Source organism: Gavia stellata, chromosome 1 (genome assembly GCF_030936135.1).
Source record: "Gavia stellata isolate bGavSte3 chromosome 1, bGavSte3.hap2, whole genome shotgun sequence".
Lineage (NCBI taxonomy): Eukaryota > Metazoa > Chordata > Aves > Gaviiformes > Gaviidae > Gavia > Gavia stellata.
Window position 1 is genome coordinate 67,193,721 of NC_082594.1, and position 20,338 is coordinate 67,214,058.

General features: G+C 43.8%; 1 protein-coding gene across 1 annotated transcript in view; it reads left to right on the forward strand.

Annotated features, from left to right (window-relative positions):
* The first annotated feature begins 2,112 nt into the window (after positions 1-2,112).
* Positions 2,113-20,338, forward strand: part of TMEM255B (transmembrane protein 255B) — a 75,136-nt gene continuing 56,910 nt past the window's right edge. Inside the window, exons 1-3 of the mRNA XM_059825132.1 lie at positions 2,113-2,173; positions 10,165-10,307; positions 15,141-15,203. Coding sequence (XP_059681115.1) covers positions 2,113-2,173; positions 10,165-10,307; positions 15,141-15,203 — 267 coding nt within the window. The remainder of the gene's footprint in view (positions 2,174-10,164; positions 10,308-15,140; positions 15,204-20,338) is intronic.

The following is a 20,338-nucleotide window of genomic DNA, read 5'->3' on the forward strand; positions in this document are numbered from 1 at the left end:
ATTCATCAAGGGTTATTTTCTATAATCAAAGTATTTTAGAAAGAATTTGTAATATCCTTTTTGTTTACTGAAAAGAAGTCTAAAGCAGCTTCCCTTTGGGCTGTTGTGTCTGTTCGATGGCTGCTGGTAGAAAAAGTTTATTGCCCATCACACCCAAGAATACATGCTGCATATGGTATTTGTTTTCCAAACTGCCTGGGGAATTAAAGTCCTCCCCAACCCTCCCTGTTATTTACTGTTCATGGAAATCTCTATCCATAGCCATCCCTGAACCTGAGGGTCCATACCAGATTTTGGGGCTTTTTTATCCACGGTCACTTGCAAAGAAATGTTTTATTTGTACCATTACCTTTTCTGTCTTCTCAATCCATTATTTCATTAATTTCTATTAATAATCAGAAATTAATAGGTAGTACAAATGCTACCTCCATCCTAATTTTTCTCTTTTCTTCAATCCCTCCAGGTTAGAGGACACGAAGAGAAAAAAGTGGCTTTTTGGTTGGCCTTATCTCCTGGCTTACTTGGTTTCATAGACTAGGCGTGGTACCTGAGAAAGTTGTCTCTTTCCATCTAACCATTTTCTGGGGAAATCAGCCAAAGACTGAAGAAAATAAATACATATACACGTATACATTTAGAGGTTTGAGCAAAAGAAAGACATGAATGTTAAATAGAGTTGCATTTGTTGCAAGTGGGAAAACACACCTTACTGTAAGCAAAGCGCTTGGCAGCCTATCAAAAACATTGTCCACAAAAAAATGTTCTTACGTTCTCTGCTGTGGGGAAGTCCAGCAAAAGGAACAGCAGGCACCAAAACAGCACAGCGGCTGATGGCTGTTTCTTCTCAGTTGTTCCCAGACTCTTTCAGACAGAAGTCACACATCTCCGCAGTCGGAAGCAGTAGAAGCAGCAGCTAGCAGTTCCTGGGTAGCAGCAGGATAAGCAGCAGGACCTGCTGTGGGAAGGAAAACCGAGACAGGAGGAGAGCATCAGTGAGGCTGAGAAATTGATAGATACCATGTAAGAAAAAGAATAGCCCTACAGTATCTCTTGACTACTGACATTACCTGTCTTGACCTACCTTGTCTGTTACCTACCTAGCCTAGGTTAAGGCTACCTTAACCTATGTCTCCGAGATGCTGGTTTTTGTTACTAATTTTATTAATATTTCTGGTTGCTGTGGTATTTTATTTCTTTTTAAGGTTGATTTTTTTTAAAAAGGGAAGAGGAAAGCTGAAAGGAAAGCTTGGTAATTCTGATCTTCACCAGGTGACAAATTGGTCCCCTGCCATAGGCCGGGAACAAATCAAGAAGCGAAGCCAAGCATGGGACACAGGTAGAACATATAATGAATTAAGTTATTGACCACCATGCAAATAAAGACCTAGTCCATGCCCCTCCTCCCCCCCTGCCCCGCTCAAAGGTCAGCCTGGAAATGAGCTGCTCATGGTGCGCAGGGGAAGGCTGGAGAAGAGTGCTGAACCAAAAGGAGAGCTGTACCTCATAAAGGAGAAACCAGAAGGCAGTGAGGAAACGGACCTGCACCCGGAGCCCACCTGTGGGACCTTCTGCCACATCTTAGTTTTCGGGCAGGGTGGGGGGACCGGGGCAGCGGCAGAGCCCGGGAAAGGTGAGGCGTGCGGCGGCTGAGGGACGCCGGCCGAGACACCCAGTGCGTCCCTCCTGCCCGCAGGGGCCACGAGGGAGCTCGCCTCTTTTCAGGCCCCGGGTCAAGAGGCAGAGGCCTGGGCCGCTCGGTTTTAGGCGGGCCATCGAACGGTCGTTGAACGCGGCCCTCCAGCACCGGCTGCAGCGGTGTCCTGACCGCTGAGGGGCTGTGGGCGGGCGAGGGGGGCAGGGCGGAGGCACGGTCCCCGGCTGCGGGGACGCCGCCGTTATCCGCGGGGCAGGGCGGGGGCAGCGGCCGGTTCGGCGCCAGGAAACGACCGTCGCCACCGGCGGCGCCGGGGGCAGCGCCGCTCGCCCCGCCCCGCCCCCCGCCGCGCTCCCCCGCGGGGCGGGCTCGCCGGGCCGCAGGGCCGCCCGCACCCCGCGGCCAGCACGGGTCGCAGCGCGGCGAGGCGCGGAGCGGAGCGGAGGCGCCCGCGGAAGATGATGGCGCCGCCGCCCGCCCCCGCGGCGTCGGGTCCGCTGGCCGTGCTGGACCCCACAGGTGAGCGCCGGCACCTGCCCCGCCGCAACTTTCCCGCCCCGCCGAGTGCGAGAGCGGCGCCCGCCCCGGCGGCTGAGCGGGAGAGCGGGAGCCGGCAGCCGGCTGCGGGGCTGGACGGCCGGGCGAGGCTGGAGGGGAGCTGGGGGCTTCCCCTGGGGAGGCGCAGCTGCCGCTGCCTCAGCGCTGCGGTTAGCGGGCTGGAGAGGCGCAAGCGGGGGCTCTGCCCGGGCGGTGTCCGGCAGATGGGGGCAGCGCAGCGGGGGATTTCGGCCTGAGATTGCCGGCGTGGGTGACGCTCTCTCTCTTGCTCTCGCTCAGCAGGTGTTTGAAAATAGCAGTTCGTCTTTCGAGCTTTCCGCCGCGCTTAGTGAATCCCGGTGCTGATGGTTTGGCGGGAGAACGAATAGCTTTATACGGGCCGTTAACAGAAAATGGATGTAAGAGAGATCCTTACCTGCTTGATGGAAATGGCCGGTTGCTGGAGCAGGTGGAAGCGTCAGCAGGGTGCGGGGCTGGCTTGGGGCAGGCTGGTGGCCGTGGCGGGGTGCGCAGCGGCCGGCCGTGACGGGCTTTTGGCCAGTTAGCATCCGACCCGGCTGGCAGCGGGTTGTCTTCCTCCTCTTTCTACTAATTTAAGTGGTGTGCTGCTTGTATTTCCAGCGCACGTCCTGAGAAATAAAGCCATACGCAAAGGAAAGGACAAACATTTCGTTATTCCAGTGAAACTCGTTAAAGTAAAGAAAATACAGAACTTATTGCTCGGAATTACTCCCTGGAGTGTTTGAAAGGATAAACAGATGCTTTGCTATGTACCCAAGGATTGTAACAGCCAGTTAAAAAATGTATTAGATCTTAATTTTTGTCTTAAATTTGGAGGAAAAATGGCATCAGTGTTGGAAAGGTAGCAGTGGAAGATGTGCTGTGACTTAAGAGTGTTTTCAGGCAAACAGCGGAAAAAGAAGATTCTGTATGCTAGCTTCAAACTGGTGATTAGCTCCTTCTTAAATTATTTATTAGTGAAACAATTGCTGCCAAGGCAATGAAGTCATAGTGATACTGCATGGTATCACTTACTATAGCTATACTACGTAGTATACATAGCAGGGTTTATGACTTTGGTTTTTTGTTCTGTTTGGGGTTTTTATTTTGTAATAGAATGGTAAAAAAGCACAGCAATGTTTCCTTTGGTCTTGAATATATAACACACTCACGGATTCTTCCTCAACAAATTCATAATAAAGATAAGAGGCGAGCCTGATAAAAGCTGCTATCTTGTGGCTTGAAACGAATGCAGTTGCATCTGGTTTAATTAGTTCAGCACTCTGGACAAGTCAAGCATTTAATCAGAAAAGCGAAAGTAATCCCCAATAGCAGGTGTGAGTATCTCTTTTAAACATCTCAGTCCATCACATTTAATTTTGGGAGGCAATGTAGGATTAATTCAATTTTACTGGCATAAACCATTTTTGAAATACACAGTGAAAACTGTAGCCAAGAGAGAGACGGCACTGAAGTGAGCACTGCAGTAATTAAAAATTATTAATTTAGCTCCAAAGATCTTCCCTTAAAAATTTTCTCGACAGCAGCAAAGCAGCAGATATCTTTGATGCTATACTTCTCTGTCTATGGTGAATTTCTGCTTAAATTATCTTATTACCTATGGTTAATGCCACTCGCTGAAACATGTCACAATTTTTAGTAGTATTCATTAGGTAATTAAAAAATGCACTGTTTTTTCTGCTACAAAACTTTCCTCCCTTACCTGTTCTCGTATTAGGATGCTAATATACATTGGGCTGGGGCATTATTTGAAATAAGTGTTTCCATTTAGATCACCTTAACTAGATCAAAGATGAAGGTATGAAATAGTATGGTGCTCATATCCAGCAAACGTGACTGTGATCCCAGCAAATTGCTACATCCTGCAGCAATTCTTTCCTTGCCAAAAATCATTCCACACTTTTTAATAGACTCTATGACATCTAGAGCTGGATTTTAAAAGGAGCAGTGAAGTTAGCAAAGCATAGTTGCCTTGGTCTAAAGGTAAACCTTTTTTGAGTTAAATTGCAGATCATATGCAAGTTTTCCAGAGTTGAGAGATGCTGTTTCACTCCATTCATTCTTTCCCTTGACCACTGGACGCATTCTGTACCATGGACACTTTTCATCATAAATTTGTTCGTTCTCCTTTTAAACTCACCCTTTGCTTTATTCAGATCCAGACCCTACCATTCACCAATAGATCTACCACTTTGCAGTCTACCACCAATCTGATCTATACCCTCCCCACAAAACCATTCATTTTCCATAGTCTTCCTACAAATTGAATTTATCCCCTGGCCATCGTGAATAGAGCATTGTAAATACAATTTTGTTTTCTGCAACTGATGAATGGACAAAAGATTTTGCTGAGTCCAGCAGAGCTTGGTCTTCATCAGGCACTTTTTCTTTTTACTCTCTGGAGGATGATCTCAATTTCTCTCCTCATGGGCCTTTCTCTGTCCCAAGGAGACAGCAGTGTGGTGTCTCTCCTCTGTGTCCTGATGGCATTCTCTTTCCTTCCATTGGGGTAGCAGGGCTGAGTGGCTCAAGCAGGTACTTTGCCTGACAGGCAAGCAAAGCAGAGAGTGTTTCTGGGACTGTTCTTTTCATGCACAATTTAAGTCTATGCCAGGCAGAGCACAAGCCATGATGTGGAAGCAGCATTACCTCTCTAATTTATCTCCCATCTTCTATTGCAGTGCCCATTGCTGCAGTATCAAAACTCACTTAATACTCCACTGGCCAAAACTGCTGAAGAATATTGTCAGTAGAAGGTAATAACATGCTCACACCCTCTATTGACCCAGACCTCAAGCTAATGCTAATAAGGATATGATGAGAAGATTTCTTTCTACATGCTTGATTTTTGGTATGCTGGAGATATGAATTTGAAGCTGTAACTGAATTGGAGTAAGGTCCAGAATAAGAGTTCCTATGTTCATACTGAATCATTGTTAAAGAAGTTAGAGGGTATAAATGTCAAAATTATTCTGAGAGTCACTTCAGTATTAAACAATTGGAAAGTCAGTAGCCTACATTAACTGTTTCCTGCACTACAGGAACGTCGGTGTTGGAAGAAAATTCAACCTAGAAATACTGACAGCAACATCTCCTCTGCTCTTAATTTAACTGCTATTCTTGTATACAGTCGGCCTTCGGTCCAAGCCCTGCCACAGAGAGTGTCAGGGAAGAAGGCTGGGCCAGCCCCTCTGCCTGTGCTGTGGACAGGGCTCCTGAGGGAACAGTCTGGCATTTGGTTTTGGCTGGTAGGTACATGAAAAACAAATCCAAAAAACTGTATGGCAACTGCTACAAACACCAGTAAACAAAGACTTGAAAAATCTTGGGAGCCAACATGACCGAAATAGCAGAAGGGAGCTAATAGTAGGAACCCTTTCCAGCTGTAGCCTTTTTCATCTGAAGATATTATGCTACTTTATAATTATTAATTAGGCCTAACAATATGCTGGTGACTTATATACATGTAATTGTACACATTTTGATAGATACAGCAAAGATTTTTATTGATGTGACTAAGGAAACACAGACAGACAGCAGAAACCAATTTAGACCTGATCTCTACCCATCTCCTCTGAGCATGTGGCAGTCTTGAGAACAAGGGCTTGCATCAGTCTCTGCTCCAGAAGGGACCTTTCTGTGCTCTTGCCTGTAAGTCATCTCCACTAAGGGTGGAGTTTATAGCTAACTACATATAGTTACGAGAGTTTCCAAACTGGAGTATGAAAAAGAAGATATATGATTGGGTATTTGTATCTGATTTGAGACGCAGCTGGTAATAGCTCAACAAATGTGAGGATTGAAGGGTATCACATACATAAATAGATTATGCTTTCTGTCACACATACATTTTGAAGTTAAAATGTAGTTCAGTCTGAAAAATGACCCTACAAATAATGACAACCTTTTCTGTTTTATCTCACTAAATCCACATCCTATTTACTCCAATTACAAATAAGAGCATTCTTTTCCTAAGACATTTTCCAGCAAACTCAGTCTGGGCAATCAAACTCATGTCTGTCTTTTTTGCACGTCATTATTGACAACCAAAACTCTGGAGGGCAGGTTGGACCCTTAGTTTATCTCCATGCAATCTGATTAACCTTTAGCACTACAGTGTTACTTCGAGAAAAATGTGGAGGCTTGTCTCATTAGGCACTTTTCATAAAAGCAGATATGCAGTGGTTTCAGAAACACTTGGCCAAGGAGCATCTGTCCCATTGACTTTCAGAAGGTTTGTGTTCCTATGTCCCTTTAGCGTATGTCTACATTGCAGCTGCAGTTTCATAACAGTGGATATGAGCACACATACCCAAGCCACCTTTAGTCTAGCTGTCTTGACTATCATAAAACCATAGAATAATGCAGGTGGGAAGGTACCTCAGGAAGTTGCTAGTTCAACCTTCTGCTCAAAGCAGGGTCAACTATGAGGTCAGACCAGGTTACTCAGGGCTTTTTCCGGTTGGATCTTGAAAACCTCCAAGGATGGAGACAGCACAACCTCTTTGGGCAACTTGTTCCAATGCTTAACTGTACTAATGTTGAAATTCTTTCTCCTTATACACAGTCTGAAACACTTGTGTTTCAGTTTATGTCCACTGTCTTTTGTCCTCCGTCTGTGCACCACTATGAAAAGCCTGAGCCTGTCCTCTTGACAACCACTTCATAAGCACTGGTAGACTGCTACTAGCCCTGCTAAAAGCCATGTCATCTCTAGGCTGGGCAAGCCCTGTTCCCTCAGCCTCTTCATACAGCGAGTGCGCCAGCCCCCTGACCTTCTTTGGGGTCCTCCATTGAATTCACTGCAGTTAATTGATGTATTTCCTGTACTGGGGGCCCAAAACTGGATGTAATGTTATATGTGGTCTAAAAAGTGCTGAACAGAGGGGCATAGTTACTCCTCTGATCTACTGATGATGCCTCTGTTAATACGGCCCAGGATGCTGTTGGCCTTCTTTGCTGCCAGGACACACTGCTGGTTCATGTTCAGCTCATTATCTACCAACACCCCCAGGTCCTTTTCAGCAGAGCTGCTCCCCAGCCTGGCAGTCCCCAACGTGTATCATTGCAAGGCATTATTTCTTCCTTTGCTCGGGACTTTGCATCTGCCTGTTGGATTCTGTAAGGTTTCTGCTGGCCCATTTTTCCAGCCTGCCTAGATCCATTTGAATGGCAGCCCTGCCCTCCAGGGTATTGACTGGCCCCCCGATTTTGTGTCATCTGCCGGCTTGATGAGCAGGCATGCTAACACTTTCTCTAGGTCATTGATGAATACAGTAAATGGGATAGGTCCCAAGACAGACCCCCACAGTACTCCACTTGTTACTGGCCTCCAGGCAGAGTTCAATCCATTAACCACTCCCTCTGAACCCAACGGTGCAGCCAATTTTTTAACCATCTGCTTGTCCACCCATCCAGGCCATGACATCCCAACTTGGTTATGAGAATGGTGTGGGATACCGTGTTAAAAACCTTGCTAGGTTTGAGGTAAAATACATCCACTGCTCCACAAGTCCAGTCATTTTGTCATAGCAGGCAGTCGGGTTGGTCTGGCATGATTTGCCTCTGGTAAATCACAGAATCATTAAAGATGGAAAAGACCTGTAAGATCATCAGGTCCAACCATCAACCCAACACCATCATGCCCATTAAACCATGTCCTGCAGTGCCACGTCTACATGTTTTTTGAACACTTCCAGTGATGGTGACTCCACCACCTCCCTGGGCACCAATGCTTGACCACTCTCTCAGTAAAAAAATGTTTCCTAATATCCAGTCTAAACCTCCCCTGGTGCAACTTGAGGCCATTTCCTCTTGTCCTATCATTTGTCACTTGGGAGAAGAGACCAGCACCCGCCTCTCTACAACCTCTTTTCAGGTAGTTGTAGAGAGTGATAAGGTCTCCCCTCAGCTGACTGTTGCCAATCACCTTATCCTTATGTGCCCAGAAATGTCTTACAAGAAGATTTGCTCCATATTTTTGGTACCAGCCTCCCAGGAACCAAAGTGAGGTTGATTGGCCTGTAATTCCCTGAATCATCATTTTGGCCTTTTTAAAATATAGGCGGAGCATTTGCCTTTCTTCAGTTATTGGGGATTCCCTGATTTCCATGACTTTTCAGAGGTGATAGAGCATGGCAAGAACATCGGATATTTTTTAAAATCTGGTAGATATATTGAATGAATCATTTTAGTTTATGGGAAGGGAAACTGATTTGTGGAGTTACAGGTCTGAAGTCTGCTTTCCCCTCTTGGCCGTGTGAACTGGCTTCAATGAAAGAACTGCCTTTAACCACATACACTTGGTGAAGAACTGATTGGTAATGAAGAACCTCTCTGTTCCCATGTTCTCAGTGACCCTTCACAGATGAACAGGAGATTGCCAGTGGCAGGCAGCTGGGGCACAGGCTGGAGGGGAGATGTCTGGAGAGTCCTGTGAATTATTTCTTGATCTTTAGCAGGAAGACTTTGTACATGCAGGTGAAAGAGACAAGCGTAAGCTCAATGGATGATATTTGTCTTCAGTAAAGTTGCTTGCATTTCATACTAAAAGACTGGACTCATTTTGGCTGGTTGTTCTACTGGAGAAATGTCAGCAAACACAGATTTTTATTATAAATGTGTTTATTTATTCACTGAAGTTATTTGACTTGGTTTGCAAACATCACCAGTCTGGCCTGGCTTTTGAACTTGTAAACATTTAACTGAGTTACCTGACTTCAAATTGGCCACATAGCTCAAGTGACTCTGCAAAGGGCTTCTGCTTGCTTTTTGACTTTCCTGTGTTTCCCCCGCTTTTGCTTACAGCAGCACCATCATGCCTCACCCGCAGAGCCTGATCCACACAAGGCTGCCTTCCCCTCTCACCTACCCATCCCTGGTGAGGGCTGTTGCCTCCAGTACTCAGTGCAACAGCACAGCCTCTGCCTCATCCCGAGACTGGGTGCGCGGGCAGCTTCGTGCGTCTGCGGCGGGGAGCGACACTGGCCCTGTGCTGTGGACAGGTTGTGGTCTCGCTGGAGCCCCGTGCCGCCCGGTTGCAGCCTAGGGTGGCACAGCATCGCATGGCCCGGTGCTCCAGGGGTGGTCCTGCACAGTCTTGCCTTGCCTTTCGAAGCAAAAGGGACCAGAAAGGGGGGCCACAGTTTGATTCATTTGGGTGCCTTTCGTTAGTTAGGGTCCTGTATCGATTGCTGTTTTTAAATGTCTCACATAAGTTTGTGCTGTGGGCTGGGGCTCTGGTGTTAGTAACCTGTGGCTGCAGCTCAGATATGCCACCACAATAACAAGGTTAAGTAGCTTGAAGCAGGCTGAAAGCAGTAGATGAGCCTGCAGTTTTTCACTTTCGGATATATGAATGCAAATCCCTGAGCAACTACTACTTAAAAAGGTAGTCCCATATATCATTACCTGATCAACTATATTACAGCTTTGCTTCAGAGATACAGATTGGTTTGCTTACCCTCATAAACATGAGGAGCACATTCATTTTCATGATAGTATGCAGAGCTTCTGCTAACCTTGTTTAAAATACAAATTTTTACGTTCTGTCCGGGTAGAGTCAAATTGGCCCTTCCCGTAGGTAAGCATTTAAAGCCTGCAGGATCTGACTTATGGATGTGAGCAACACTTAATTATGAACGTTACTGAAGAAAAGGCATAATTATCATTGTCACCAACTTTCAGTTTAGCTTCATAAAAACTCACCTCATGCATGTACCCAATGAGTGTGCATTAAGCTATGCTGAGCTTTAGCTAACTGTGTTTTTTAATTCCCTCTGTTGTCTGCCAGCTCTTTTCCTTAGTGGGAGAACAACAGTGGGTTAACAACAGAAAAGAGTAACAAAAGAAAATCTTGCGTTACTTTGTATTTGTTCTGCCATGATTGCAATGAAAAGCTCTCTTTTTTTTTTTATCCCCACTCCCTACAGGACAATTTGCAAAAAGGAAGAAGACCTCATTTTGGTTCACAGTCTCTCTGCTGGTAGTGTCTGTTTTCATACTGACCATCGGTCTGGCAGCTACCACAAGAACAGAAAATGTTACCGTGGGAGGCTACTACCCAGGCATTGTTGTGAGTAAAGAAACCTATTTTAGATTATTGGGTACATCCAGATAAATTATTATCAGCTGGATATGGGAAGGTCTGATTGATTAAAAGAATAAAAGAAAATTCAGTCCTGTTGCATTTCACAGGAGAGGGATGCTCCTTTGTTTTGATCTAGATCTAGGGTGTGGTAAGGTAGGGGGGTAAACTCTGTTTTTCTGAAGTGCCCCAAAGGGATTGGTTATATCCAAAAGGGTGGAAACCCCTGGATTAAAAAAGTTTTTTGAGATACCTGGGCTAAGTTTTAAAAAAGCGGAGTACGGGCAGCAAATAGAGAAAGGCCCATCTTCCTCATTTGGGCTCCCCGAGCCAGCTAAGAGGAGGCAGGGGGTGCAAGGTGAAGAAAGAAACTCATGTACTTACAGTTAGGCACCTGCTTAGGTATGTGGCCCCACCACTACCAAAATGTGTTGTAAGGCACTGTTATTTCTTGTTCTCTGTGGAATGAAATGCCCAGAGAAGAGGGATATGTATCTTTTAATACTGTGCATACATTTTGCATTGCCATTAATAATTTGTGAGTTAGAACTGTTCCTCCTAAGCAAGTTCTCTTACATCTTAGTGTCATGCTGAGAACAGGTCTGATTTCAGAAAGATAATTTTGGGATAATGATCTATAAGGAGTGGTGTTTTAAAAATAGAACAAAAAGTAGCTCCAAGAATAAAACCTTAAAAGAATGAATTTTCCTTTCATTAACCTAAAATAGACAGATTAATACTGATAAAGGTCTCTTCTTCTTCTGTAATTTGAATTAAAATATTTTAGAAGACCATATTATCTGAATTCATTCCCTTGAAAGAAGTTTCATTTTAAACTGTTGTCTTTAATAAGTGCAATAAGTAATAAACCCATGTGCACAAACCAGTTTATTTCAGCATTTAGTTTCTTTTAGAAATAACGCAATGTCTATTCACTCAGCTGAAAAATCTACTAAATCTACTAAAATACTTTTTTTTAAAATCTTGGAGTCATAGAATAGAATCATAGAATCATTTAGGTTGGAAAAGACCTTTAAGATCATCAAGTCCAACCGTAAACATAACCCTGCCAAGTCCACCACTAAACCATGTTCCTAAGCGCCTCATCCACACATCTTTTAAATACCTCCAGGGATGGTGACTCCACCACTTCCCTGGGCAGCCTGTTCCAGTGTCTGACAACCCTTGCAGTGAAGAAATTTTTTCCTAATATCCAGTCTAAACCTCCCCTGGCACAATTTGAGGCCATTTCCTCTTGTCCTATCACTTGTCACTTGGGAGAAGAGACCAGCACCCACCTCTCTGCAACCCCCTTTCAGGTAGTTGCAGAGAGCAGTAAGGTCTCCCCTCAGCCTCCTCTTCTCCAGACTGAACAACCCCAGTTCCCTCAGCCGTTCCTCATAAGACTTGTGCTCCAGACCCCTCACCAGCTTCGTCGCCCTTCTCTGGACGCGCTCCAGCACCTCAGTGTCCTTCTTGTAGTGAGGGGCCCAAAACTGAACACAGTATTCGAGGTGCGGCCTCACCAGTGCCAAGTATGATCACCTCCCTGCTCCTGCTGGCCACACCATTTCTGATACAGGCCAGGATGCCATTGGCCATCTTGGCCACCTGGGCACACTGCTGGCTCATCTTCAGCCGGCTGTCAATCAACACTCCCAGGTCCTTTTCCTCTGGGCAGCTTTCCAGCCACTCGTCCCCAAGCCTGTAGTGTTGCATGGGGTTGTTGTGACCCAAGTGTAGGACTCAGCACTTGGCCAAGTTACTAATAACTAGACAAAATAGCTAGAATTTTTCAGAACGCTTTGAAAACAAAACCTTTTATTAATAATTTTCCCCCTCAAAAGATTGTTGCAGCTAAATAATTTTCATAAAATTCAGAATCATTTTTGTGCACGTGATGGGTTATTGAAGTAATTGAGAGAGAGTGATGGGTAATTGTCATTGTAAACTTCATGAATACACTAAATATCCCAAACATTTAGCAAGGGTTAAAGGTGCTATGCAAACCTTGCATGATATCTTGCCAAAAGCCTGGTCAGAGGTGTGTGACAGCACTGCTGTGTTCCTGCCTCATGGCCAGAGGATATTGACTCGAGTGCAGCATTGGCAGGTGGACTATGGGGTGGCCTCTCCTCTGCTGCTGCTCAAAGTCAGCCACCTCTTTCAAAATGAGCTGAATAACCCTCAAAAGGTGCTTCTCTTCGCTGACAGTAGAGGGAGCTTAGAAAACCAACATAGCACTGGTCCCAAACTTTTAGATACCTAAAGCTAGGGGAGCGAATTCGACACTACATATTTAACTGTTGGGCTCAAAGAAAAGAAAGATTATGAGGACAGACAGTGTTAATTACAGTTAAAAATAAGGTCTAGTTCTCATAGAATTCAGTAGTAAAATATTAACTTCAGAGCTGGTAGGTGGGATCTAAACCTCCACCGGACTTAGGTAAGGGATTTTGGTCTTAAAAACCATGCAGAATTAGGCCCCACCTTGCAAGCACCTACATACATGAATAAGACTATCCACTTGCATAGATTTACTTGCACCTAGAAGCATTTGCAGATCAGGGCTTTAGGGCTAGATCCACAACATAATTTGGGCTTCTGCTTAGTTGTCATTGGCTTCAAAAAGAGTTAGGTGCTTTGATTTCTCTGCATATGTGGTCACTTGTCATTTGTTTTGGAAAAAGCTTTTTCCTAAATACATCTTTATAGTGGTAGGTATTATCTGCATTTATGCATCCAAAGTAATTTAACATAAAATATTTCTGTGTGTAGATGAGTTAGTATAATGTTCCACTTCACAAGGTGTCTGCATCTAGTAGATTACTGCTTGATCATCAGTTGGTTTTAGGACTGTCTTTGTGGAATGGGCTGCAAAGCCAGAGTTGGAGATTCTTCAACCTCACTTCTTTATATCTATTGTTTATACTTAAATTTTTAATGTCACTTCTCTGTGACTACTGCTTGTGTTATTTTCATTTGCTATTTTTATAGTCTTTCAACCAGGAGTCTACAGGGTCCAGTTGTCCCAGTCATCATGCTGACCTGGACTCCCAGAGTTCCCAACCCAAATAGCCTATTGTCTAAACAGACAAAAAAACCCTAAACTACTCTCAGCCGTGGCTTAAATCATGACCTCTATCTATGGTTCTGCTCCTTCTGATTTAATTGCTATTGTTCCATATTTGCTCATTTTTTCTTCACATGGATAATATTATTCAGCTCTGTGTCCCCTGCATCAGACATAAATGGGGCTTTATGGGTTGTTCCCGTTAGGATGAAAAATGGGTCTTGGAACCAGGTGTCATTTTGATGTAGTTATCTTAATTTACAAAGTTACTGTCCCCTGAACAGAGTGTCCTTGCTCATGGTTCCAAGTCTCTCTCCTACTCAGCTGTCAGCATGGATGCACTTGCGCACTCTTTCAAAGTCTCTGCTTTTAGTCCTTGTGCCTCCCTTTCACATAAATCTTCCCAAAGCACTCAAGAGCAAATCTCCTTTCCCAACTTTTGGTTTCTTGAGAGGGAGTGACGGATTCCTGTTGTGATACTGAGTGAGTAAAGTGCTTGCAGGAGATTTGCTTTCTGCTGTGAACGGTTGTGCCTGACAGCAAGGAGTTCACAGGCATTGCTCAAGCCCTTAGCTGGAACGCGTAGTCCTTAAAAACTTAACTCGTGCTTGGAGGAGAGGCTCTGAACCAGATTCAGAGACCTCATTCCAGAAAGGAGCTTAGATTCCTTAGCAGAAATGTCATGCCCCGTCCATGGGTTGGGTTGGGTGGTGCTGAGGGGGTGACTGGGGGTATGTCTGGGCAGGGAGCAGTGTCAGCCCTAGTGAAGAGGGGAGCAAGGAGCGTGGAAGTGATGGGGGATTGAGACTGAGGTGACTGCAAGGCAGCGAGTGGCCAGGCAAGGCAAGGAGGGAGCTCTACGGAAAGAGCCTGTTGACACCTGCACTGCAGTTCTGCTGCTTCTCAGTCTGTGGTCAGCTACGTCTCAGGTGTGTGGCACCAAGGAGAACCCTTTTCTCCAAGCCTACGTGAGCCCAGTGGGAATCCTGACTCCAGGAAGGTCTGATGAAAGGCTGATCTCACCTGTTGCCGCTTTACCTCATGTTAACCATGAATCCAAGGAGTTTCTACCACTCCAAACCTTCATGGGCCCATCATAAGGAGAGGGCTTTTCTTGCCAGCGTGGTGTTGAAGCACCACTGGTAGGAACAGTAAGGCCAGCTTACTCCAGAGACCCTTTGTCCTGCAGCTGTACCATGTTGAAACTAACTGTACTGGTCCTTTTGGCATTTTAGCAAGAACTTTTTCTGGGATGTGTGCTAGTGTTTAGTCATTAAAATCAAACCCACCTCTAAGGGTTTGAACTGCGGTCTATTGTGCGGCAGCAACACATCCATTTTTTGAGGAACACTGTTTGTCTGCAGTTGCCTAAAGCTTTGCAATTTTCCAAAATAATGATGTATGGGCCAAATGTTCTTTTCTCCTATTTCACTTAATTTTTGCTTTACACTGTGTAAAACTATACGTGACTATGGTAACAGTAGCCAGGTTATAGAAGCGTATGTCTATACAGGCTTCCATTTATTACATGACAAGTTTTGCTCTGAAATATCAAAGAGCTGCAGTTCTGGTCACTCCCCATTACATTATATGATTTATGTCCAGCAGTAACTTCCACCCTTTCCCCTGACCTACCCCAATTAGCCCATCTGTATGATACATCAGCTCAGATATCACTGTAATGCTTTGCTATGTTGACCAGATAAGCTGACCTCATGTGTTTCTGTTGGTTTTGTTCTTTGCCTTAGCTTGGCTTTGGATCTTTCCTAGGGATTGTTGGCATCCACCTGGTAGAGAACAGAAGACAGATGGTAAGCCACAGCCCTTTTCATTTTCATTTTTTCATATCAGAATGTCTTAAAAACATGAAAAGCAGAGATTTCCATTTGACTTAAAACTGCTGCATCTGCCTCAAAATGTTAGTCATTTGTTTCACCATTTCTGAGAAGTTTCAGAGAAGCATGAATTGGCCAGTGACTCCATCTGTACAGGGCAAGGGATGGTTTAACTTCTGACAGAAGCAGCCTGCTTTTTTTCACTGAATTACTTTCCTGCTGGTTTAGTGAGTTGAATCGACCCAGGGCGGGATCAGATGAGTGCCAGAGCTTGGCCAGGACCACGTAGCTGGGAAAAGGATGGGAAGAGAGACAAAATGCATGGGTCATGCCAGTTTGGGCAGCAACAAGCCACACGATCAGCTCAACCGTAACAGGTGATCTCATCTTGCACAAGAAGCTTAAGTCAGGAACACTTCTCTGAAACTAAGATATTTTTAAAAGAAGAAAAAACCCAGAGCTCTTGCTACCAAGATTCCCTGGCTAGGGGGGTCCTAGACAGGATCTCATGACACTGCGTGGTTTGTTTTTAGATTTAGCTTGGTTTTACAAACCCTTTGCTTTTATTTATGTGAGGAAGTCATAGAAAGTCCTTGGGATATATGGGTAAAGGGAAGTGTGTAGGACTGTATTTGTGGAAAGTCTTACACTTTCCTTGCTCTCGGCAAAAAATAGCAGTGTCTTGGTTGAATAACAGCATGTCCAATGTGCATTTTACAGTAGACTGATTATAGCCAAGCATCGTGAAATATGATTAATTTCATAATGCAGAGCCCTCACTGGTATAAATCAACAGTGGTGTTATGCTCAGAGGAGGAAATGATGGATTTACTTTGCTTCTTACTAATGAGGAACTACTTTACTTACAAGTAGTCTGTTGTGATTTCCTGTTTTCTTCTTCGTAAATGCAGTCGTCTTGTCAGTATCTGTAGGAAAACTTCTTTCATAATATCACTTTTTTTGCATTGCCTTTAAGTTTCAGTGATATATTTGGAAGTATTCCCCTGCTTTTAACTCTTGTTTCTAGCTGAGTTTTCCAAAGGAATGAGATTTATAAAGCCATGATGTTTGTCTGTGTCTTTCTCTGTTCCCCATTCCATTTGTTGAATGTGTTGACCAATATGAGGCAAATTCAGCAGGGAGGCAGAGACTTCAAAGGTGTGAAATTCCTTCAAGTTTTATGAAAATTCACAGGTGGGTAGAGGAGAGAATTATGAATTAGTACTCCGATGGTGGTAAAGGCTGCAGTGTCAGCTCACCTCTTATTAAACACTAGGCAATCCAAATGGGACATGACCTGTGAGACACAAATCTGCAGCAGGCAAGGCTTCATTAATTTTGCTACTAGCAAAACAGCTTATTTGTTTTTAAGAACTATTGTCCCTGATTTCTACATCAGAGACCAGGATGAACAGCAGGTTCCAAGTTGCAGACTTAATGGCGGGCAGATGAAAATATCTTTGTCTTCCACAGCATTCATGCTACTTTACTAACAGGCATAACATTTTACAGTTGTTTTAGCTTTCAGTTTTCTTCTAATCTGCCTCTTAGTTTTCTATTGCCTCTGTCCTTAGCAGAAGGTAAAATAGCTGAAAAAGATGTAAGGTGGGTAAGCAGTGGTTAAACCGTATAATACTCAATGTGTTGTGTCATTTACGGAAGGACTGTGGAGAAATAAGCATCCAGTATGTTTGGTATTAGTGCCTGTTTGCATTTCCCAGCATGGAACAAGGGAAACTGCTTTCTGCTAATAACAGTTAGTGATGATCTGGCTGTTGAAAGACTGGGTTTCTGGAGAACAGACCAATAAAATAACTAGAAAGTTTAATTATGCTTCTTGCCTTGAGTACTATCCACATTGGGCTAAGCCTTTTAATGCTCTCTTTGCTAAGGCTGAGCTGCTTGTTTTCAAACGTTACGGAAATTCCATTGAAAGGGTTTATGTCATACTACAGCTGAGGGTAGTAATTATTCCCCGGAGTGTAACTGAGTATATTCGATTGGAAGGGTTTAGAGCAGCTTTAACAAATTTGCAGCCATCAATAAGATTGTAAAGATTTATATAAGCACAGATATGTAACAGAAATGTCATATTCCTGTAGCTAAAAATTCTATGCATTGCAGCAGGACAAAAGGGGGTGGGAAGGAAAAGAAATTGTTTACTCAGTTGCTTCTATTTTAAATGGACTTCCTTTGAGCAGTTACTGCAGTATAATTTGAGTTCAAGACAGTGTAGCTCTGACAATTATCTGGCCCTTGTAATGACTCAATACTTCATTTTTTCTTTTTTAAATTGAAAATGAATGTAGATTCAATTACACTAGGAAAAAAAAAATATCTATTTTAAATTGACCTTTTCTCCGTAAATCTATTTCTCTTTTTGTCTTGAAGTTCTATTTCCTTGTGACCTATCCTCTGTAAGTCCAGATTTATTCATGGTTGATGAAATGCTAAGTGCAATATGAAATATGTAATGGTTAGCAGAACTAGTCCAGCAAATACCCAGCTCTCAATCAATGCGAGCACAGGGTTTGAGAAAGAACCAAAGTACAGTTTGGCAGAATGGGCAATGGTTTGCTCTTAAAACACAACATTAATAATGTTGCACCTCTTTGACCTCGTTCTTGGCATCCCAGGGCCCACAGTGGGAGCTCGATGTGCTGACCAAGGTATAACCCTTAATTCAAAGGAACTGCTGCTCGCAGAAGCAGGCTTTGCCTCATTGACTAGCATGATTTCACTTCAGCTCTTAGCATGCATGCTTGGCTCTGCTATGCAGAACTTGGCACCAGTTCCCCTTTGACTAAAGATTTGCACTGATTTGGGGTGTTTCTAACTGGCAAACAGCAGAAATAGAAGAATAATGTGTTGCTGTCCCTTTTTGCCTCTCTTACCCCCTGCAAAGCAGGTCATGGATCGAAGAACAGAGTATAGCTGTAAGTTGTTTTGTTCCAAAGGCACACTTAGTCCAGCCGGATGGGTGGAAAATATGATACTGCTCAAATCAGATGGATTTGATTGTAAGACATGAAGTGTCCTTGCTTGTTTGCTTGCTTGCCTTCTTCTAACATTACAGTACAAAGTATTTGCAATTAGAAAACGAAATGCTGAAGTTGCATACAGAGGTGGGGAAGGCTGGATGCGCGGGGGGTTCATGGCAGCAGAGTAAGTGAGAGCAGTAAGTGTGAGGGACTGCTGTAAAAGGTTTCTCTTCAGATAAATGTGGAGGTGGCATGAGCTAGCACCCAGAAATGAAGCACTCTCTAAATGTGCAATGTCGATAAGACGCCATGCATGTTGTTTTAGCTAACCTGATGGATAAACCAAGCTCGCAGTTTCCCCTCACACATCTTTCCAATGCCAATCTCATCAAGCCATACTGTTCACAAGGCTGAAAATGAGCATGCTGAAACTGCGGTGCCTGCAAGAGTGATTGGGAGATGCAACTGGGAGATGCAAGGGCACCATAATAACTGTCAGGGTTTTGAACATTTGCAATATCACAATGGTGCCTGCAAGAGCTCTCGGTAGGGTCGTGGCAGTCACCCTGACAGCAGCGCAGCTGTGGCAGAGAGCGGCAAAAGCAGGAGGGGAGTGGGAGGAGGTACAGGAGCATAAAGGACACAGAGAGGACAAGGAGGGGTCAGAGAAGCAGGAGAGACCCCTCAGGAGGTGTGAGTTAGCGCAAACCTCAGTACTAGTTAGGATGAAGACAGTTGTCTGCAGCAGGTCTGAGACCTGAATTCATCCATTGCTGAGTCTTGCTTGTTTTTTCTTCATGCTAACACACAGTTAATTTTCTTGCTGGCTTGTCTAGGACATACTCAGATCTAATGCTCAGCTGGCTCAGCCTGGTCCTTGAGTTATTCAGAGAGATGGTTGCAGTGTTTTTAACTGAGGACACATTGCTTCTGACAAAAGCAGAATTTGAAAACATGAGGGAGGTTAAACCATGGAGCTCTGCACACAAACAGAAAAGGCAAAGCTATTTCTTCAGACTTCTCGAGGGATGCTAAGTTTAGGTGCCTTAATATGCTTACTTCCCAACCTCTGTCAACAATAATTAGATTTCAAATTAAGTGTTAAAAAGCAACTATAGGAGAAGTTGGAGAAACAAAGCAATAATTTTCTCTTCTGTTTTTAGTTGATAGACTTCCCTGACAATGCATGTGTTCCTACCCTGTGTTGAGATTTATGTGAGGCAGTATTTCAATATTATCTCTGGTTATTTTCTTGCCACTAGACTTTGCATCTGTTTCAGAAGAAAAGCTTTTTTAAAGGAGTTACATGTATGAGCCAGTTTTCAGAAGAGCCAAACTTCTTTCACTTTTCAAAACCAATGTATCTTGTAAATTGATTATGTCCATCAGAAAATGCCCACTCGACATTTTACGTAAAGGTGGTGGTTATTAATATGTACACCGACAAAAGATACTGATACGGATACCTACTCTGCTCTGTTCAAACATATTGTGCTTCATCTGCTCTTTCATGCAAATCAAACATCCTGGAAGAAACTGGCTTTAGCGCAGATTTTGATCAAAGATGCTAAATGCTGGTAGATTCCATATCACATATGAAGCTAATTAAAGCAGCTTGTTTACATAAAGAGAAAAACCATTAAAACTCTGTAGATCTCCTGAGACTATCTTTGATGTTCCTGCCCAAATAAATGCAAGAAGTGTTTATCGTAGTGCAGGGGAAATGCACATAATGTAAAGGCAATCTTTGTCATTACCAAGGTATTATTTCTCCCTTGAACTTAAGCTTCAGAGAAAGTCAACAGCACTTCTTTTTTTCAGTGATTATTTTTGTGTGCTCATATTTCACATAGTTCAGGGAAAAACAATTAATGCTGATGTAAAAATTACAATAATGGAACAAATCAGCAATCATCCTTGTCGTGTTTAGCACCTTTAAATGATTAAAACTGAAAAGACCTACTACTATCTTTTCAGTCATAAATGTGTGCTATATTTTGTGGTGTGATCTAACTGCACATTTCAGAAACAGACGAGGAGATTTATGTAAAGATAACCAGTACAGGTTGACACTGACACTTGTATGAGCTCGAGCGTGGCTCTTCTTTAGGTATCTGCATTCCTTTCAAA